The sequence below is a fragment of the Apiospora hydei genome, assembly GCF_038363865.1.
Source record: "Apiospora hydei strain CBS 114990 chromosome Unknown utg000007l_segment0_segment0, whole genome shotgun sequence".
NCBI classification, from domain to species: Eukaryota; Fungi; Ascomycota; class Sordariomycetes; order Amphisphaeriales; family Apiosporaceae; genus Apiospora; species Apiospora hydei.
In genome coordinates, this window is record NW_027117366.1 from 2,703,528 (window position 1) to 2,718,992 (window position 15,465).

Genomic DNA, 15,465 nt, shown 5'->3' on the forward strand with positions numbered 1-15,465 from the left:
ATCAATGAAAAGAATATTGAGTAAAAGTTTTCTTTTCATTACAAAAATTATGAACACCGCCGTTTGCAGCCAGCCAACCGCCCATGCGTGTAATTTGTAACTGAGTATCATCATTATCCAGCTCCCATCTCAACCAGCCAACCAACCGACCGACCGACCGACCAACCGAACCAACCATTGTAACATGCAAGAGGGAGGGGAGAGAAAAAGACAGGTCGACTGTCTATGTGGGTGGTATTAACACCGGAGAATGGTAAGTAGTAGGCGAAGCGGTGGTTGTAGAAGTGTGGGGGAGATAGCGGAGGTCGGGGAGACGAAGGGAGGTGAGATGAGGTGAGTTTTAAAGGTATGTAGGTAGGTAGGATGGGCAACAGAATATGTCCCACAACAACAACAACGACAAAAACGCTTGATGAACCGCTTAAAAAACACCGATTCCTATGTGAATGCCACAAACATCATGCGACGCAACGCCACGTACCCGTCGCCGGCCGTTTCTTGTTTCTTCTTTCTCGAAAAGAAGTAGACGCCCAAAATGCTCATGTGGTGTTTCGCGCCGGTGTACCCCTTCCCCCTTTGTTCTTAAAGATGTTCGTGATCTTCATGCCAGCATAACTCCTTTCTTCTTCTTCGTCTTCTCTTTCCTCGTATATTTCGTCTTTCCTTTGCTCTTACGTCTCTATTCGCCAGCAAATGGTACGATGTTGATGTGATGGGTCATCGGGCGCGAGTACTGCTCGCTTTCAATAGACTCCCACCGACCCAACTCAGCTCTTCGTATCAGGCCGCCTTATTATTGCGTCCGGTAGAACTTCTTGTAGAGCAGGTGCAGCAGGAGGTTGACGTTGAGCCGGAGGTTGCCCTCAAATTGGTTCATGAACTGGTGGGCCTCGAACTGGGCCTGCAGAAGATCTTCGATGGGCACCTGGGCGCTGGCGCCGGGGATCTGGATGTGGCCGCGGCTGCCCTCGAGGCTGAAGATGCCGACCTCGTCGCAGGAGATGGTCAAGTTAATCACACCCCAGTCGCGCTCGGGGACACCTTGCCACGACACCACCACGCCCTTTTCGAAGAGCTGGCGCACGCTGTACTTGTACGAGCCGAACTTGGGCACGCGGCCGGATCGCTCCAGTTCGCGCTGATGGTTGTACTGCTTCGTGAAGGGGAGGAGGAACCGTTTTTTGCTGTTTTCGTCGTTAGCTTTCTGTCATCTGTATCAATCAGGATGTACCACTTACCCTTTGTGCTTCTGGAGCGTCGCCATGGCCTGCTCAATGTAATCATCGTAGCTCTTGCGTTGCTGCTCCAAGTACTTGGCCTTCTCGTGCAGGTTGCCCAGTGTGAGTCGGACGCCTTCCAGTTCGCGCTGCCGTTGGATACGGCGTCTGCTCTTGGTGCGGATGTCGAGGGCGATGGCATTGAGGACATCTTGGTAGTAGTTCTGTTTAGAGATGCGCCCAAGTTGCTCGAGTCGCATGATGTTCTCGAGAGCGTTGCGCTTCATGTCGAAGTATGACATTCGCGTGACATCAATCATGTTGGCGTCCGAGTAAGCTCCCTTGGTGTTGCTGCCATTGTTGAAGTCATCACGAAGTACCTGGGCCCACTTCCGTTCATCCTCCTCCGAGGGTGGTCGGACCAAAATTTCGAGGAGGTTGGCACCTGTCTGCACTCGGATGATGTAGAGAATGCAGCGCTTCGTTTCCATGAATAGGGCCTTGGCCTCTGCGTCGGGGTCTTCAACGTCGTGCAGTTTCGGGGTGAGGAACATCTGGATATCTGAGGAACCGGCAGCAAGCATTTCATTCTCGTTGTGCTTGGCACTACCAAGATCTTGCATAATCTCGCGGAGAATATCATCACGGTTGGGGCAGATGGCAGGGAGTTCTGCGGCAACGAGGCTGTGGATGGCGAAAATGTCCGTCATCTTGATGTAGAGAGTTGGTCGGTTCTTGGCGTAGAGGTCGTTGAACTCATCAATATCGAACGTGCTTTCGGCGTCGCGAACCGAGATAAGGTCGCTGGTGATTTGGGCCAGACGTTCGGCCGCATCGCTCACAAATGCATTGAGTGGCTGCAGGTAAATATTGTCTCCACCGAATGGACGCCCGGAGGCGATTTGGCTGAGCACCTTGGCGACTTCACTCAAGTTCCGTTTTTGTAACGGGCTCAGTGACTTCTCGATGACGCCCACTTGCTCAGGGTTGATGACGGCAGGTTGCAGATAGAATCGCCAAACCCAGTTGCTCACAAGTTGCAGGACTTGGTGTTGAGGCTCCCTCTTGAAATGTTGGCATAGCGCCTCGAAAGTCTGCAAGCAGATGAATCGCAAACCATACGGCATCCTAGGCAAGAAATCCTCGAGCGCGTTCAGGAACTGGTCGCAGATCTCTCGAAGGTCACGAAGATGGTCGATAAAGAGCTCGCGGGTTTCCGGGTCCTTGATAGCCAAGTCGCGGGGAATGTCCAGGGGTCTTCGACTGGGGCGGCCGGTTCGGAGCTCTTCGTTATTGATGGCAGATCTGTAGATCTGCATCGGGTCACTCTCGAGATCCAGGGCGGGGTCTTCGATAATGTTGTCTCGGATCAAGGGGCCGAGAAGATCCCTCAGGTATTTGCGATCCCGGGGTGATCTCGTGTAGTTGTTGAGCAGTTTGGACCAGAAGAAGTTACCACGCAGATAATCCTGGATAGTGGCACACGACTCGACCTCCTCTCGGATCGACCTGGACATCAGCTTCAAGAGGTAATACTCCTCTCTTCGCTTCTGAGCATAACCAAATAAGCCCATCATCAAGTGCTCAATGCGTTTGCACTCCTTCTCGGCGGTACCTTGCTCTCGAACACGCTTGAAAAGACGTGCGAGGTATTGAGGCTGGGTCTGCAAGTTGAAGAAGAGCTGCTGGTAGGATTCAAGCTTCTTTCTTGAACTCTTGTTCAAGGCCTTCAAGTCGAACTGATTAGCAGACGCCATATTTGAGTTGGCAAGTAGGTTGCTGGTGTGACCGCCAAAGTTGCTTTGGTGGCGGACGACCTCGTCCAGGGTGATCTTGTTCTTGACCAACAGGGCGATCTTGATGTCGAGTTGATCGATATATTGCTCCAGCATTTCGTTCTGCCGCACCTGTTGCACAACGGTTTTGCGCATTCGCTCGAACTCGATCTCTTCGTTGAAGTCGAAGTCGCTATCATTCAACAGATGTACGAAGTTCTTGACAGCACCGACTGGGGGTTCTTGCCGGTTGTAAGGCTCTTGTACGCCTCACCCTGCAATTTGCCACGAACAAAGCTCTGAATCTTGATAACCTTGGACATGTTCTCGTTGAAGTGCTTCCTCTTCTCCTCGAAGTTGATGCGCACGATGAATCCCTTAGCAATTGCCTGAAGCTCGCTAACAGACTCCTCGTGCTCGTCCAGTTCGGCGAGCAGGTCGCCGAGTTGGGCTCGGCAGAGCATGGCACGAGCCAACGCTTGAAGTGAAGTAATTTCCTCCTCATGCGACTGGAGTTCAGCCAAGAGAGCTTCGTGCTGTTGCCTGTACAGCGAACCAAGTATTCTTGCTTGAAGGTCCGTAATCGTTAGAGACTCCTCCTCAAGAGCATCGAGATCCGCCGCAAGATGAGCGCGGGTCAACATGGCCCGAGCGAATGCTTGAGTTCCACGATAGCCGGCTCCTCCGCATTCAACGCTTCGAGCTTCTCGCTAATCTCGCGACGGACAGCTGCGGCACGGATCTGAGACTGCAGAGAACCTATCTCGGCCTCGTGCTCGCGGAGTTCGGACTTGGTAGTCTCGACATCCGAGCGAATCTTTCTTCCCCGGCTTATGGACTGAAGGGCTTCCCATTGCGGTACGAACTGCTCAAGAGCAACGCGCTGCTGCGAGACCTGATCCCTAGTTAGCATTGCTCTGACAGCAGCCTGCAGTCGGCTGATCGCAGGCTCCTGCCCGCGAAGTTCATGCAAATCCGCTTCCACGCGGCCTCTAAGCATCATTGCCTTTGCAGCAGCTTGTAGTCGGCTGATCGCAGGCTCCTGTCCGTGAAGTTCATGCAGATCCGCTTCCACGCGGCCTCTAAGCATCATTGCCTTTGCAGCAGCTTGTAGTTGGCCGATAGCAGGTCCCTGTAGCTGAAGTTGATGCATGTCCGCCTCCATGCGGCCTCTAAGCATCATTGCCTTAGCGGCTGCCTGGAGTCGGCCGATAGCGGGCTCCTGTCCGTGAAGTTCGTGCAGATCCGCTTCCACGCGGCCTCTAAGCAGCATGCCCCGGATCGCCGACTGCAAACCCTTGACAGGCTCTTCGCTACTCTCGGTCTCCTGTCGTTGAACATGCAGCTTCTCCCTGGCGAGATAACCCTTGAAGACAGCCTGGATGCTCCTTATAGGACCTTCTGCCGCCAGTAATTGAGATCGTGTGTCTTGTACTTCGTGGCGGACATTCATGGCTCGTATCGCGCTTTGAAGCTTGATGATATTCTTTTCTTTGCTCTTCCAGAAGTTTTCCCTGCTCATCAAGTTACTGCGGACCAGATATCCGCGAGCTGCACTCTGCAATTGAACAGAGAACCTCTTCATCTGAAGACGGTATTCCATGACCTGTCTCGTCCAGTCACCTCTTATCCTGGACTGGAGATCAATAATCCAATCTTCCGAGTCCCAGAGGCTGTTCATAATTTCGCCCAGGCGCAGGCGAAGTAAAGCACCACGCATCTGAGCCTGGAAATCGATGATCATTTCTTCGTTTTCGGCCAATTCCCTGTCGATACGCTCCTCCTCTGTCTCTTCAGGTTCAGGCTCAGGTTCAGGCTCTACTCCAAAGTCGGCACCCATATTGCCAAAGCTAGGCATGCTGATTCCGAGCTTATCCAGACCCTTTTGCATAGCCTCCAGTTCGTGGTGTTCAAATTCCAGTTGACCGACCAAGTTGCCAATTCTGAAATCCACAATACCTTTTCGAAACAACAACCAACTGAGAGCATGGATGCAGTAGATAACCTTTGGAATATTCTTCTTTTCGTACAGATCAATCAGCTCGAAACGAAACAAATCGGGAAGCTCCACCTGGTCCAAATATCTGAAGAAAGTGGCAACGTTGTCCCAGTGTCGGGCTTGAAGGCGTTGGTGGCGGAATATCCGAAATTTGCGATCGGGATTTAAGGCTTCGACGACTTCGGCGAGGGTGACACCATCCCTGAGAGCTTCCTCGAGCTCGACAATGGGCGGGATCTGCTGATGTATGATATCCTCGATCCACTCTTTCGCCTCACCAATATGACACAGATATTCATAGGCTTGCAGAAACTGGCGCTGTTTGTCCATCCAATTGCGCCCGCCAAAACCATAATTATCACCGGGCCGTGATCCGGCATTGCCGACTCGCTGGAGCCTCCGGCGACCGCGAAGGCCTGTGACTTCCTGGGTAGGCGCTGCAATTGCGAACTCTTCGGCCGCACCAAGCGTTGACAATGTGCGAAGCTGACTTGTTGAGGAACGCCCCAGTTGCGCTAGGTCTGGCGCTGCCAAAGGAGACTGCGGGACACTCGGGGAGTGGCTATGAGATACCATAGGACCTGGCCGGATCGAGTCGGATCGAGTGAGAACCATGGATGTTGGTCGTGCTGTACCTATCCGGGCGGTGCTTGGGTGAGCCAAGGGAGTAGGCGATATCCTCCCGTTGGGGATCACAGGCGATGTCCTCCCGTTGGAGATGCCGGTGGAGATGCCATTGGAGATGCCGGTGGAGATGGAAAGCCTGCCCATGTCTATAGTTTTGCCGCGCTCATGAGAATGAGAACTATGCCGCGGTGGAGTAGGCGTTTTGGTAGGTGAAGTCTGCGTCGGCGTTGGTGTTGTCCTCGTTGGTGTTGTGCGATGAGACGGTGGCGATGGCGCAGGGGCGGGTGAAGGGACGGCTCCCGGTGGTGTTTGTGGCAGAGGCCGTAGAGACTGGCGCGCCATGTTGTATATATCTTGAACATTGGCCTTTGGTTCATCAAAGGTGTTCGCTCTTGTCATTCTTGACGTGGTTTGGCGTGCGGGCACCTCGCTCATACCGCGCTTATGGGTACGAACCGTGGGCCCAAAGACGCTCGAGATGGACGAATTGGTGCTTGCTCTTCCAAAGTCGTACGAATCGGAGGTGTATGAGTAGCCAGACGAAGCCGACGACGAGGTCGTTGAAGGATTGCGATTGACGCCATTGACACTGTCGAGGTTGGCGTAGTCAACAGTGTATGACTGCCTGAGTGGATGCGGTCGGTGCGACATGTTGCTATGAACGCAGTTTGGCGACGGCTAGAACAGTGAAGGATGCTGATCCTTGGGGTTGATGTTTGCGCCGTCGTCGTCGGTTATTGAATGCTGCATTACAGCTGCTGAGGGTAGAGCATTCCAAGGCCAAGCGAGTATGTACTTCTGCTTGGGAAAGCAGCTGGAAGAATTGCAAACAGAAGCAACACCTAGGGAGTGCACACAAGGACGGACAGGCCGGAGTAGGGAGGGATTTGACGAGGGTTGGAAGGGCTGCGCGGCGGGCTGCGGATTGTTTCTTTGCTGTCTGTTAGTCCGCAGCTAGGCGAGGATCCAAGTCGCAAGCTCCAGGTAGGTTGTTGACGTCTTGGTTCTAAGGCCGGGCTCTAAAACAAGTTGAATTTGACGATGAACCCAGGTGGGAAATGGGATGGCAATGCGTATAAATGAAGAACCAGACGAAACAAGGCCAACAGTAGCGCGCAGGTTTAGTGTTTTGGTCCAAATAGATGGCAATGTAAAAAAAGCACTGAGATGAGATGTGGTAGCGCGCAGCGCACAGAGGCGGAGGCGGAGACTAAAGGCGGCAAGTCGGTCGGCCGAGGCAGAGCGGTCAAATTCTGACGGAGACCAATGAAATTGCGAAAATGAGGGTATCGTCAAGTGCCCGGTGAAGGAGGTTTACAAGAGGCCGATACTGTCTAATCAGCCACGGCCATTAATACGACCTCATTATACAGCGTCGGGCAGATATGATCTTGGATGGACAAGGTAGGCGATTCCCGTTCGCTCGGTGGAGGAGGGGTTGGGGAAGGTCTTCTGTCCAACTGTCCTGGGCTTTGTTTACTTTTCGGGAGTGCTCAGGGCAACGGACAGTGGGCACTTTTCGTGGGTGGTTGGTACCACACGCACGTCAGCACTGGGGCCACCCTCACTCCACTTTCAGCCCAATCAGAGTCTGCCTGGCCCAGCCACTCCTTTCTCGCACTATTCAAGCCACAGGCCCTCTAATGCATCTTTCCATATGAAACCAGGTTTATGCAAGGCGGTTTCAGCGTCCACGTTTATGCTCGAGTCTAGTTCTGGCCATGGCCTGATAAGCTTCCGATAAGCTTCTGATCTTTTGTGATAAGATAATTCCATCAACAGTGGTTAGAAGCGTACCCAAGTAGGTACCTTTCGCTGGGCTACCTGGGGGCCCCGATTCCCGCGCAAATCCAGCCACCACTGCCCCTCCATGCACAAAGTCCTTCCCTAACAATTCTCTTCGAGTGCCCCGCATCCGGCGCAAAAACTCCAGGGTCCTGCCGGTCACTAATAAAAAAAGTTTTTGAGCGAGTCCTTCTGCCTTCTTCTTCCCTTCTTTTCTCGGGAAGGGTGCCTCGCCAAAATCGTCGTCTACTTTACTGTGTGAAAGCAATAGATCTGACGGCCGTCTTCCATTCCCCATTGCACAGCTTTCACTAGCTCTGCTCTTACTTGCCCAATCTCTCCTCGAGATGCCCAACACCATGACCCCCACCAACGGCCTCAACGGCGACGCCCAGATTCTTGACTACAAGAATGCCGTTGAGGACCTGAAGAGCTACGAGAGCCGTGATGGCCTCAGCATCAAGGACCTCATGGACACCAAGAAGCATGGTGGTCTCACCTACAATGACTTCCTCGTCATGCCCGGCTACATTGGCTTCCCCGCCTCCGAAGTCAGCCTCGAGTCGCGTGTCACCAAGAGAATCAGCCTGAAGACTCCCTTCTTGTCTTCTCCTATGGACACCGTCACCGAGCACGAGATGGCCATCCACATCGCTCTCCAGGGTGGCCTCGGTGTTATCCACCACAACTGCTCCCCTGACGAGCAGGCTGACATGGTGCGCCAAGTCAAGAGATACGAAAACGGCTTCATCACCGACCCCGTCGTCATCACCAAGGAGACAACCGTCGGTGAGGCCCGCCTTCTCAAGGAGAAATGGGGATTTGGAGGATTCCCGGTCACTGGTAAGTCGCCCATGCACACAACCCTTCCCCCTGCCCCTTGGCATTAGTGTGCCATTGTGCCCCCAACATCATATGATTACAAACAATAAATTTATAACTTTCGTTCCACTGTATCGACTTAACCGTCATGAGGAATCAATTATGCTCTTTATGAAGGTGTCATCCATCATACTTTTCGTATCTTCATCTTTCTAGTCGAAGTGCTTGACTGACCTGATGGCATATTACAGAGACGGGCAAACTCGGTTCCAAGCTACTGGGTATCGTTACGAACCGCGACCTCCAGTTCGAGGACAACTCCAACTTGACCATTGAGAATGTCATGGTCAAGGACCTGATCACCGCTCCTCACGGCATTGAACTGCTCGAGGCCAACCAAATTCTGGCCAAGTCCAAGAAGGGCAAGCTGCCTCTTGTGGATAACGATGGAAACCTCGTTTCCATGATCTCCCGTTCCGATTTGACCAAGAACCTCCACTTCCCGCTCGCTTCCAAGCTGCCCGACTCTAAGCAGCTGATTTGCGCTGCCGCCATTGGCACACGGCCCGAGGATAAGATTCGCCTGCAGAAGCTTGTGGAAGCTGGCCTGGATGTCGTCATTCTTGACAGCAGCCAAGGTAACAGCATCTTCCAGATTGAGATGGTCCAGTGGATCAAGAAGGAGTTCCCTGGTATCGACGTCATTGGCGGAAACGTCGTGACCCGAGAGCAGGCTGCTTCTCTGATTGCTGCTGGTGTTGATGGCCTTCGTATTGGTATGGGCAGCGGAAGCGCCTGCATTACACAAGAAGTCATGGCTGTCGGTCGCCCGCAGGCTGCCGCTGTCTACTCCGTCTCTTCGTTCGCCGCTAAGTACGGCGTTCCTTGCTGTGCCGACGGCGGTATTCAAAATGTTGGTCACATCGTCAAGGGTCTGGCTTTGGGAGCTTCTACCATCATGATGGGTGGCCTCTTGGCTGGTACCACTGAGTCTCCTGGTACCTCTTTCGTCTCTCGCGAGGGTAAGCTGGTGAAGGCTTACCGTGGCATGGGCAGCATTGATGCCATGCAAGACAAGAAGGCCGGTGGTGGCGGCAAGGACAGCCAGGCTAGCAATGCCGGCACCGCCCGCTACTTCTCCGAAGGCGACAGTGTGCTTGTTGCCCAGGGTGTTGCTGGTGCTGTGGCCCATCGTGGCTCTGTTGGCAAATTCGTGCCATACCTTGCTGCTGGTCTGAAGCACTCTATGCAAGATGCAGGCATGAAGAGCCTGAAGGAGCTGCACGAGTCGGTTGAGGCTGGCATTGTTCGCTTCGAGATCCGCACCGCCAGCGCCCAGCTGGAAGGCGGCGTCAACATGGAGAGCTACGAGAAGAAGCTCTACGCTTAAGGCAAACAAGCGATGTGCATATTCGGATACGGGCGTTACGGCGGTACATTGATTTGAGCGAATCTCGGGGTCGATTTGCTATGAATGTTCATGAAGATACCGGGGAACTTGGAATGGGGCGAGGCTTGGAGTAAATAAAAAGCATTGCGTTCGGTCAAATTGATTGACAACTTCTCATACCCTTTACCTTTCGGTGCTCTGTGCTGCGTGATCCATCAAGCTCGTCTCGTGACTAAAGACAGAAACTAGCCGCCTTAACACCAGACAGTCAACTGTTACTCGCACCGTAGTGGAATATGGGGGCCACCCCTATCTTAGCCCTGTGGCCCTGGGAATAGGAGTAGCTGGTATATTTCAGGGATAACTCCCCAATCATACACTCTCTCGGGGTCGCGGCAAAACCAGGTTCGCAGCACGTCCACATGCCAATTGCTCGTCCCGACGAACAACGGGTTTTCGCGACCGTAACGACCCCCAACCACGAAAGAAGACTGTCTCCAAGCCCGGGACATCTAAATAGAACGGCTTTTACGGCCTTTGAAGCCATCCATTCTGAGCGCGTTACATTTGGTGGGAATGCCTTCCAATGCATTCCCATACAACCAGATGATTTAATGGACGGTTTGCATGATTGTTGTAGCCTTGGGCCCTTTGTTTTACACAGAAAGAACTCATCGTGCAGAAGGGGAGGTATTTGCCAATGATCTTGGCCTGCCAGCTCTATCTAGTAAGACCCAACCGGCATCTGAAGCGGCTGCACCCTCGCTCAGGCTTCCTCAGTCATCCCTTTTACCAAGTTCTCGTAGCAACGAGGGTATTGGCATTGCCCATGGCTACCACCCACCGACCTGGGGCTGCGCCTCCGTTCACTCGGACGGCAGTTTCTCTACGATTCGCGTTGTCCAGGACCTCTTTGCCACGCTGCGCGAGCTCGGCATCACGCATCTCGACAGCGCGCAGCTGCACGGCGGCTGTGAGGCCCTTCTCGGCAGCGTCATCGACGCCGGCGCAGCCCTATTTCACCATCGACAGCAAGACCCGTTGTGACTGGGTCCCCGGCACGCTGGAGCCGTCGCGGCTCGGGCCGACCTCGAGGGGACGCTCGCTAATCTCGGCGTCGCGCGCCACGGTATCTTCATCCATGATCCGGGCCCGGCAGCGTCGCTCGAGGATGCACTCAGGGCGCTGGATGATATGCGTCGTGCTGGCTACTTCAAGCGCCTGGGTCTGTTTGATTTCGCTGCCCACGAGGTCGAGACGGTCCATCGGCTGTGCTACGAGAACGGGCGGCTCCCGCCGACCTTCTACCAGGGCGGCTTTTTCGGCTCGGCGCAATGCTAAGGAGCTAGCGGCACTGGAGTCTGGGGGTGGTATCGCGGTCGTCCCTCGAGACCCCAAGGGGGTAGAGGCGCTCAGTGAATGGGGCTGCATCGCCGACGCCGCCGCGCGTAGTTACCCGGCTGAGAGTTGGTTCTGACAAGACATATACCGACATACCATTTGGGTCAGTGTCGGTGCATCGGCTTTTGTCCCAGTGGCATGTTCAACTCTGAGATGGTGTATCGGTGGGTCGTATGGGACTCGGCGATTTATCATGGTCAGTGGTACCACGTCACGATCGGCACGAGCCGTGTAGAACAGCTCTGGCAGATTGCTGACTGGGTGGCTCAGGGGAGCCTGAGAGAGGAGAGGGTGGCCAAGATCGATGCCTTGTGGATCGATATCGAAGCTGTTGCGTCACTGGGCAGCCTGCATATGTCAAGTTCCAGAGGAATTAGTTGCCCATCGGAACCCCCTGTGCAGTATCCTGTGTATCAATGGAGAACTTATACATCAAATCCCTAGTACTGGCCTTCTCCAAGCCCTTATCACTATCCACCATGTCATGTTGTCAATTATGAAGCATAAATCCTATCTTCCATTCAATTTACCTTTATCCTGCTACTAGGAGTGTTCTCGCCTAAGAGGAATGGAACAATGCAGAAGGACTTGAACATACGACATGAGCCGCCAAGGAAAGAGATATATATCCGTAGAAGCAGCTTGATGCTTAGGTTTCAGTCATCAAAGAGGCAGCAACCATGTCATACAAGGGAGAAACCATCATTGAAGAGCTAACACTAAGGAACACAAATCCCTGCCTGATATATACTCACCTTAAATATATCACTACTATCCCAACTTCTCGCCCGGTACTCAGAGCATCCAGCCCTCAACCACTCAAGAAACCCCCAAAGATGTCTCCTCCGACGAATACCAAGACCAAAGAGTCTGTGATATCAAGAGAGAGCTGCTACGTTGGCAAATTCTTCACCTTTTTGCGATCGTCTAACATCAACAAGTATCTCCACCTGTCACACGTCGCCACATGTGACGACCAGTTACCGGGACATGATCTGAAGCACATCGCCGCTATCAGAAAGTGGATCAAACACTCCTTGGACGAATGCGAGACCAGGTTGAACCAGATGGGCAGGCCACGGTCAAGTCTCAAAGAAATGCGAGCTTACCTCGTCGATTTCAGCAAACGTTTCACCGGCCTTCTGCAAGATGCACTTAAAGAAGATTACTCTGGCCCTTTCTTGACAGAGCCCTTAGATGGAGACGAAGAGGAAGCCACCCACACCAATATCCCTCTGCTCGTCGCCATCAGAGAACACTTGAAGGATTTCTCCAAGCGCATGAACGAACCGGAGCATGCCCAAACGGTCTTTACAAGCCATATGGCAGACGACAAAGACAGAGATTGTACTGCTGTGTGTAAATGCGAACACTCAGAAATTACCAATTACACGATAATCCGCGACATTCTCAAGCGCAAGATGTGTCTTTGGACAGACATCACTGACACCAGCAATGCGAATACCTCTATGGCTGCCCAGTCTGTCGTCCAGAGAATATTGAACCACCTGGTTGGCGAAGACGATGCACACCGTTTCGACGAAGACATTTTCAAAAAAAGTCAGCGGTGACTTTTACGACAATGTAATGGTACTGGTTGCAGACGAGGTTTCTCCGCCATTTGAGATGTGGTATCCCAATGATAAAAGCCCGCGTTTTACAAAGGTTGTGGAAACCGTGCTCCTCCAGCATCAAAATCTGGTCATCCGGCAACGCATCACTGCTTATCTGGGGGAGGAAAACGTTAACTCGGGTCGCTACAATGGAACGTTCGAGTTGGAAAACCTCATCGACTGCGTCCTAGGCGGCATTGAACCAACCAAGGCAGATATAGACAAGTCTTCCGCAAAGGCTCTTGCAGAGCAAGTGGTGGACGATTACTGCAAAGTAAGTTAAAGAGACATATATGAGTTTGTTCCTTAGCCTTTTTGTCAGGTGCTAATACAAGTCTATGGCAGACTGCCGTGCAGAAGTTTATCAACGACTTCATTGTCAATATCGAGCTGTTCATGGTGCGGGGATTGGGCGCATTGTTTACGCCGGATGTGGTCGCTGGCCTATCCGACGAAAAGATCTATGAAATTGCAAGAGAGAGCGAGGATAGGATCCGGGAACGCCAGGATCTTGAAGATAAGATGGACGTGTTAAGAAAAACCGAAGCGCTTCTATGTCAGCTTCAGGACGAGAATCGTGGCTTTGACGCTTGATGATCCTTCATGTTGCAGACGCTGTTCTGATCGTGTGCTGCTGGACTGGACATATTTATTCGATAGGAATTATGTAGTCAGCTGCGTGCCACAGCGTCTCATAAGACAGTGAACAGTAGAGCAAGCAGCTATAGAGCTAAGTAAGGATGAGGAGCTATTGTGTGAGATCCTGGGACAGTAATTGACTGACTATTCTGCTTTGCTAAGGTTTGTGTCACGATTGCTTTTGGTTTTCTAGGTAGTTGATGCAATACAACTTCTGCTATGCTATCGGGAGGCCCGAGATCCGAGGACATTCATAAAACCCGGCTTAACTACAGATAACTACTTAGAGTAGCATGGGTCGCTCTGGCATGGCGAATAGTCTTTGTCGCTGTAGAATCCTTGTGAAAGATAATGGCAAGCAATTCCCGACAAACTCCTCCACAATCAGTGTGCGGTTGGCGGGTGTTGACGAGTACCAATACTGGAAATTAGGGTGCTGCAAGGCGTGAAGGGCATGCATAGGAACCAACCGTGATAATACCCTCTTCTCACCCTACGTCGATTTTCCCCTTCCCTGCCGGGCTGTCCCTAGTCCAATAAGTGTGCAGAAACAGCGTCCATATTGGCAATCTGATGTCAATTGGACATCGGACTTTGGCCCAACGCCCCTTGCATACCGAACACCTCGCAATTTGCAAATACCGACTCAAGCAAGGCACACAGGGCGACACGATAGCAAACTCGGAGCAGTGATGCCTTGCTCCCGGCTGGGGGTTGTTGATTGCCACAATACCAGATTCAGACAACAGATGAGTGCATGTATTAATCTATCCGAGGACATTCAATACACAAGTGCATAGTCCTTGCATTTTAGCAAACAACCATGGCATCGGAAGCATGTCATAATTATTTCAGGAGACAACCTGTACCCGATAAAATCTCCATCTTCGACTTGATTGTCAGCTTGAACCGCAGTTTTTCCTGGAATAATTAATCAGTCTCCCAAAGCGCCCCACGACAACCATGACGGCGTTTCGTCCCGTCCAGACAGCCACTCAGGGCACCATCATTGCAATGGCCATACTCTTCAGTGTACTCCCGACGGGTGCTGTCGGGCTTCGTCTTTGGGCAAGGAGGCTCTCCGGGCAACGGCTACAGTGGAGTGACGGCCTGATCGTATGCGAGAACGCCGTGCTGGTGGTGTTTTGGTCACTCATCATTTTCAGTAAGATAACCTTCGCCTTTTACTGTCAGTCTATTAGCGTCTTCAAATCTGAGCAGCTCATGTCTTGGTAGTTATTCTCGCCGGCGGCTTGGGGAGAAATGACAACAACACGACTAAAGCTATGTCGGAGACAGACATAGAGCGATGCGAGGTACGTGACGAACCCCCTTATCCCCTCCTCGAGTACAGAGACAAAATGTCGCATTATCATCCAATGCTGACAAGCGACGTACGGCAGGGCGAGACGGCACTCCAAGCAATGTTCGGCCTCGCTGTTTATCTGGTCAAGCTGTCCGCGCTGGCACTCTTCCATGAGCTCTTCTACAACAAAGGTTCGAAGGCCGTCAGGACTGTACTAAATGTCGTAACGTACTTGACGGTTGTGTGCACCACGGTAGCCATTACGGGAACTCTTTATATCAGCTTCCCTGCGAGGCCCTGGTGTGACCCTACCACCAAAATCACCCACGACCAAATGTACAAGAACATGATCAATGGGATGTTCAACTTTACCGCGACAGTCGTACTGGACTTCGCCATTTTCTTCATCCCCATCTGGCAACTGTTTCCTCTCAGGCTCCAGAGGCGAAAGAAGAGGCACATCATGATAGCTTTTGGCTTGGGTTTCCTGTGAGTTACCAAGAACCTATCGCTAGAGGTTGAAGTCCTTGGCTGACATATCATCTCAGGGCTTGCGTCGTCGCCCTGGTGCGAACGGTCGTTTGGTATGACACCAAGGCCAAAATGAGGATACTGGTTGGCTACTTCTTGCTGGGCTTGGAGCCCAGCGTTGGCACCATTGCGATTTGCATCCCGCTCTTCCGCCCTATATTCCAGCGTCGAACACGAGCTACCGACGGCGTTAGGATGCAAAGGCTTCCCTCGAGGGTCAAATCGGGCGATTCAGAGGAGGGTACCAAGTCCCCTACCACCATTGTGGCATCTCCTAAAACATCCTATCTTCGTTAACTGTCACTGTAAGTCTTATATACTACACCAGAATTGTCTTCTGCTACACTGATCCCTCCGTAT

General features: G+C 52.5%; 5 protein-coding genes across 5 annotated transcripts; 3 read left to right on the forward strand and 2 right to left on the reverse strand.

Annotated features, from left to right (window-relative positions):
- Positions 1-793: 793 nt before the first annotated feature.
- On the reverse strand, positions 794-6,269 carry PG997_009935 (GTPase-activator protein for Ras-like GTPase; the record flags this gene model as incomplete). The annotated part of the gene is made up of 4 exons (XM_066814250.1): positions 794-1,184; positions 1,239-3,185; positions 3,227-3,528; positions 3,663-6,269. 4 exons carry the CDS (start codon positions 6,267-6,269, stop codon positions 794-796), a joined length of 5,247 nt encoding a protein of 1,748 aa, XP_066666212.1.
- A 1,481-nt stretch (positions 6,270-7,750) lies between these two features.
- Positions 7,751-9,615, forward strand: PG997_009936 (Inosine-5'-monophosphate dehydrogenase; the record flags this gene model as incomplete). Its single annotated transcript, XM_066814251.1, has 2 exons — positions 7,751-8,246; positions 8,477-9,615. 2 exons carry the CDS (start codon positions 7,751-7,753, stop codon positions 9,613-9,615), a joined length of 1,635 nt encoding a protein of 544 aa, XP_066666213.1.
- A 789-nt stretch (positions 9,616-10,404) lies between these two features.
- On the reverse strand, positions 10,405-11,046 carry PG997_009937 (uncharacterized protein; the record flags this gene model as incomplete). The annotated part of the gene is made up of 2 exons (XM_066814252.1): positions 10,405-10,629; positions 10,705-11,046. 2 exons carry the CDS (start codon positions 11,044-11,046, stop codon positions 10,405-10,407), a joined length of 567 nt encoding a protein of 188 aa, XP_066666214.1.
- Positions 11,047-11,852: 806 nt separating this feature from the next.
- On the forward strand, positions 11,853-13,223 carry PG997_009938 (uncharacterized protein; the record flags this gene model as incomplete). Its single annotated transcript, XM_066814253.1, has 3 exons — positions 11,853-12,549; positions 12,578-12,903; positions 12,975-13,223. 3 exons carry the CDS (start codon positions 11,853-11,855, stop codon positions 13,221-13,223), a joined length of 1,272 nt encoding a protein of 423 aa, XP_066666215.1.
- A 1,008-nt stretch (positions 13,224-14,231) lies between these two features.
- Positions 14,232-15,402, forward strand: PG997_009939 (uncharacterized protein; the record flags this gene model as incomplete). Its single annotated transcript, XM_066814254.1, has 3 exons — positions 14,232-14,433; positions 14,490-15,063; positions 15,123-15,402. The coding sequence occupies 3 exons, from the start codon at positions 14,232-14,234 to the stop codon at positions 15,400-15,402; spliced, it is 1,056 nt and encodes a 351-aa protein (XP_066666216.1).
- Positions 15,403-15,465: the final 63 nt, after the last annotated feature.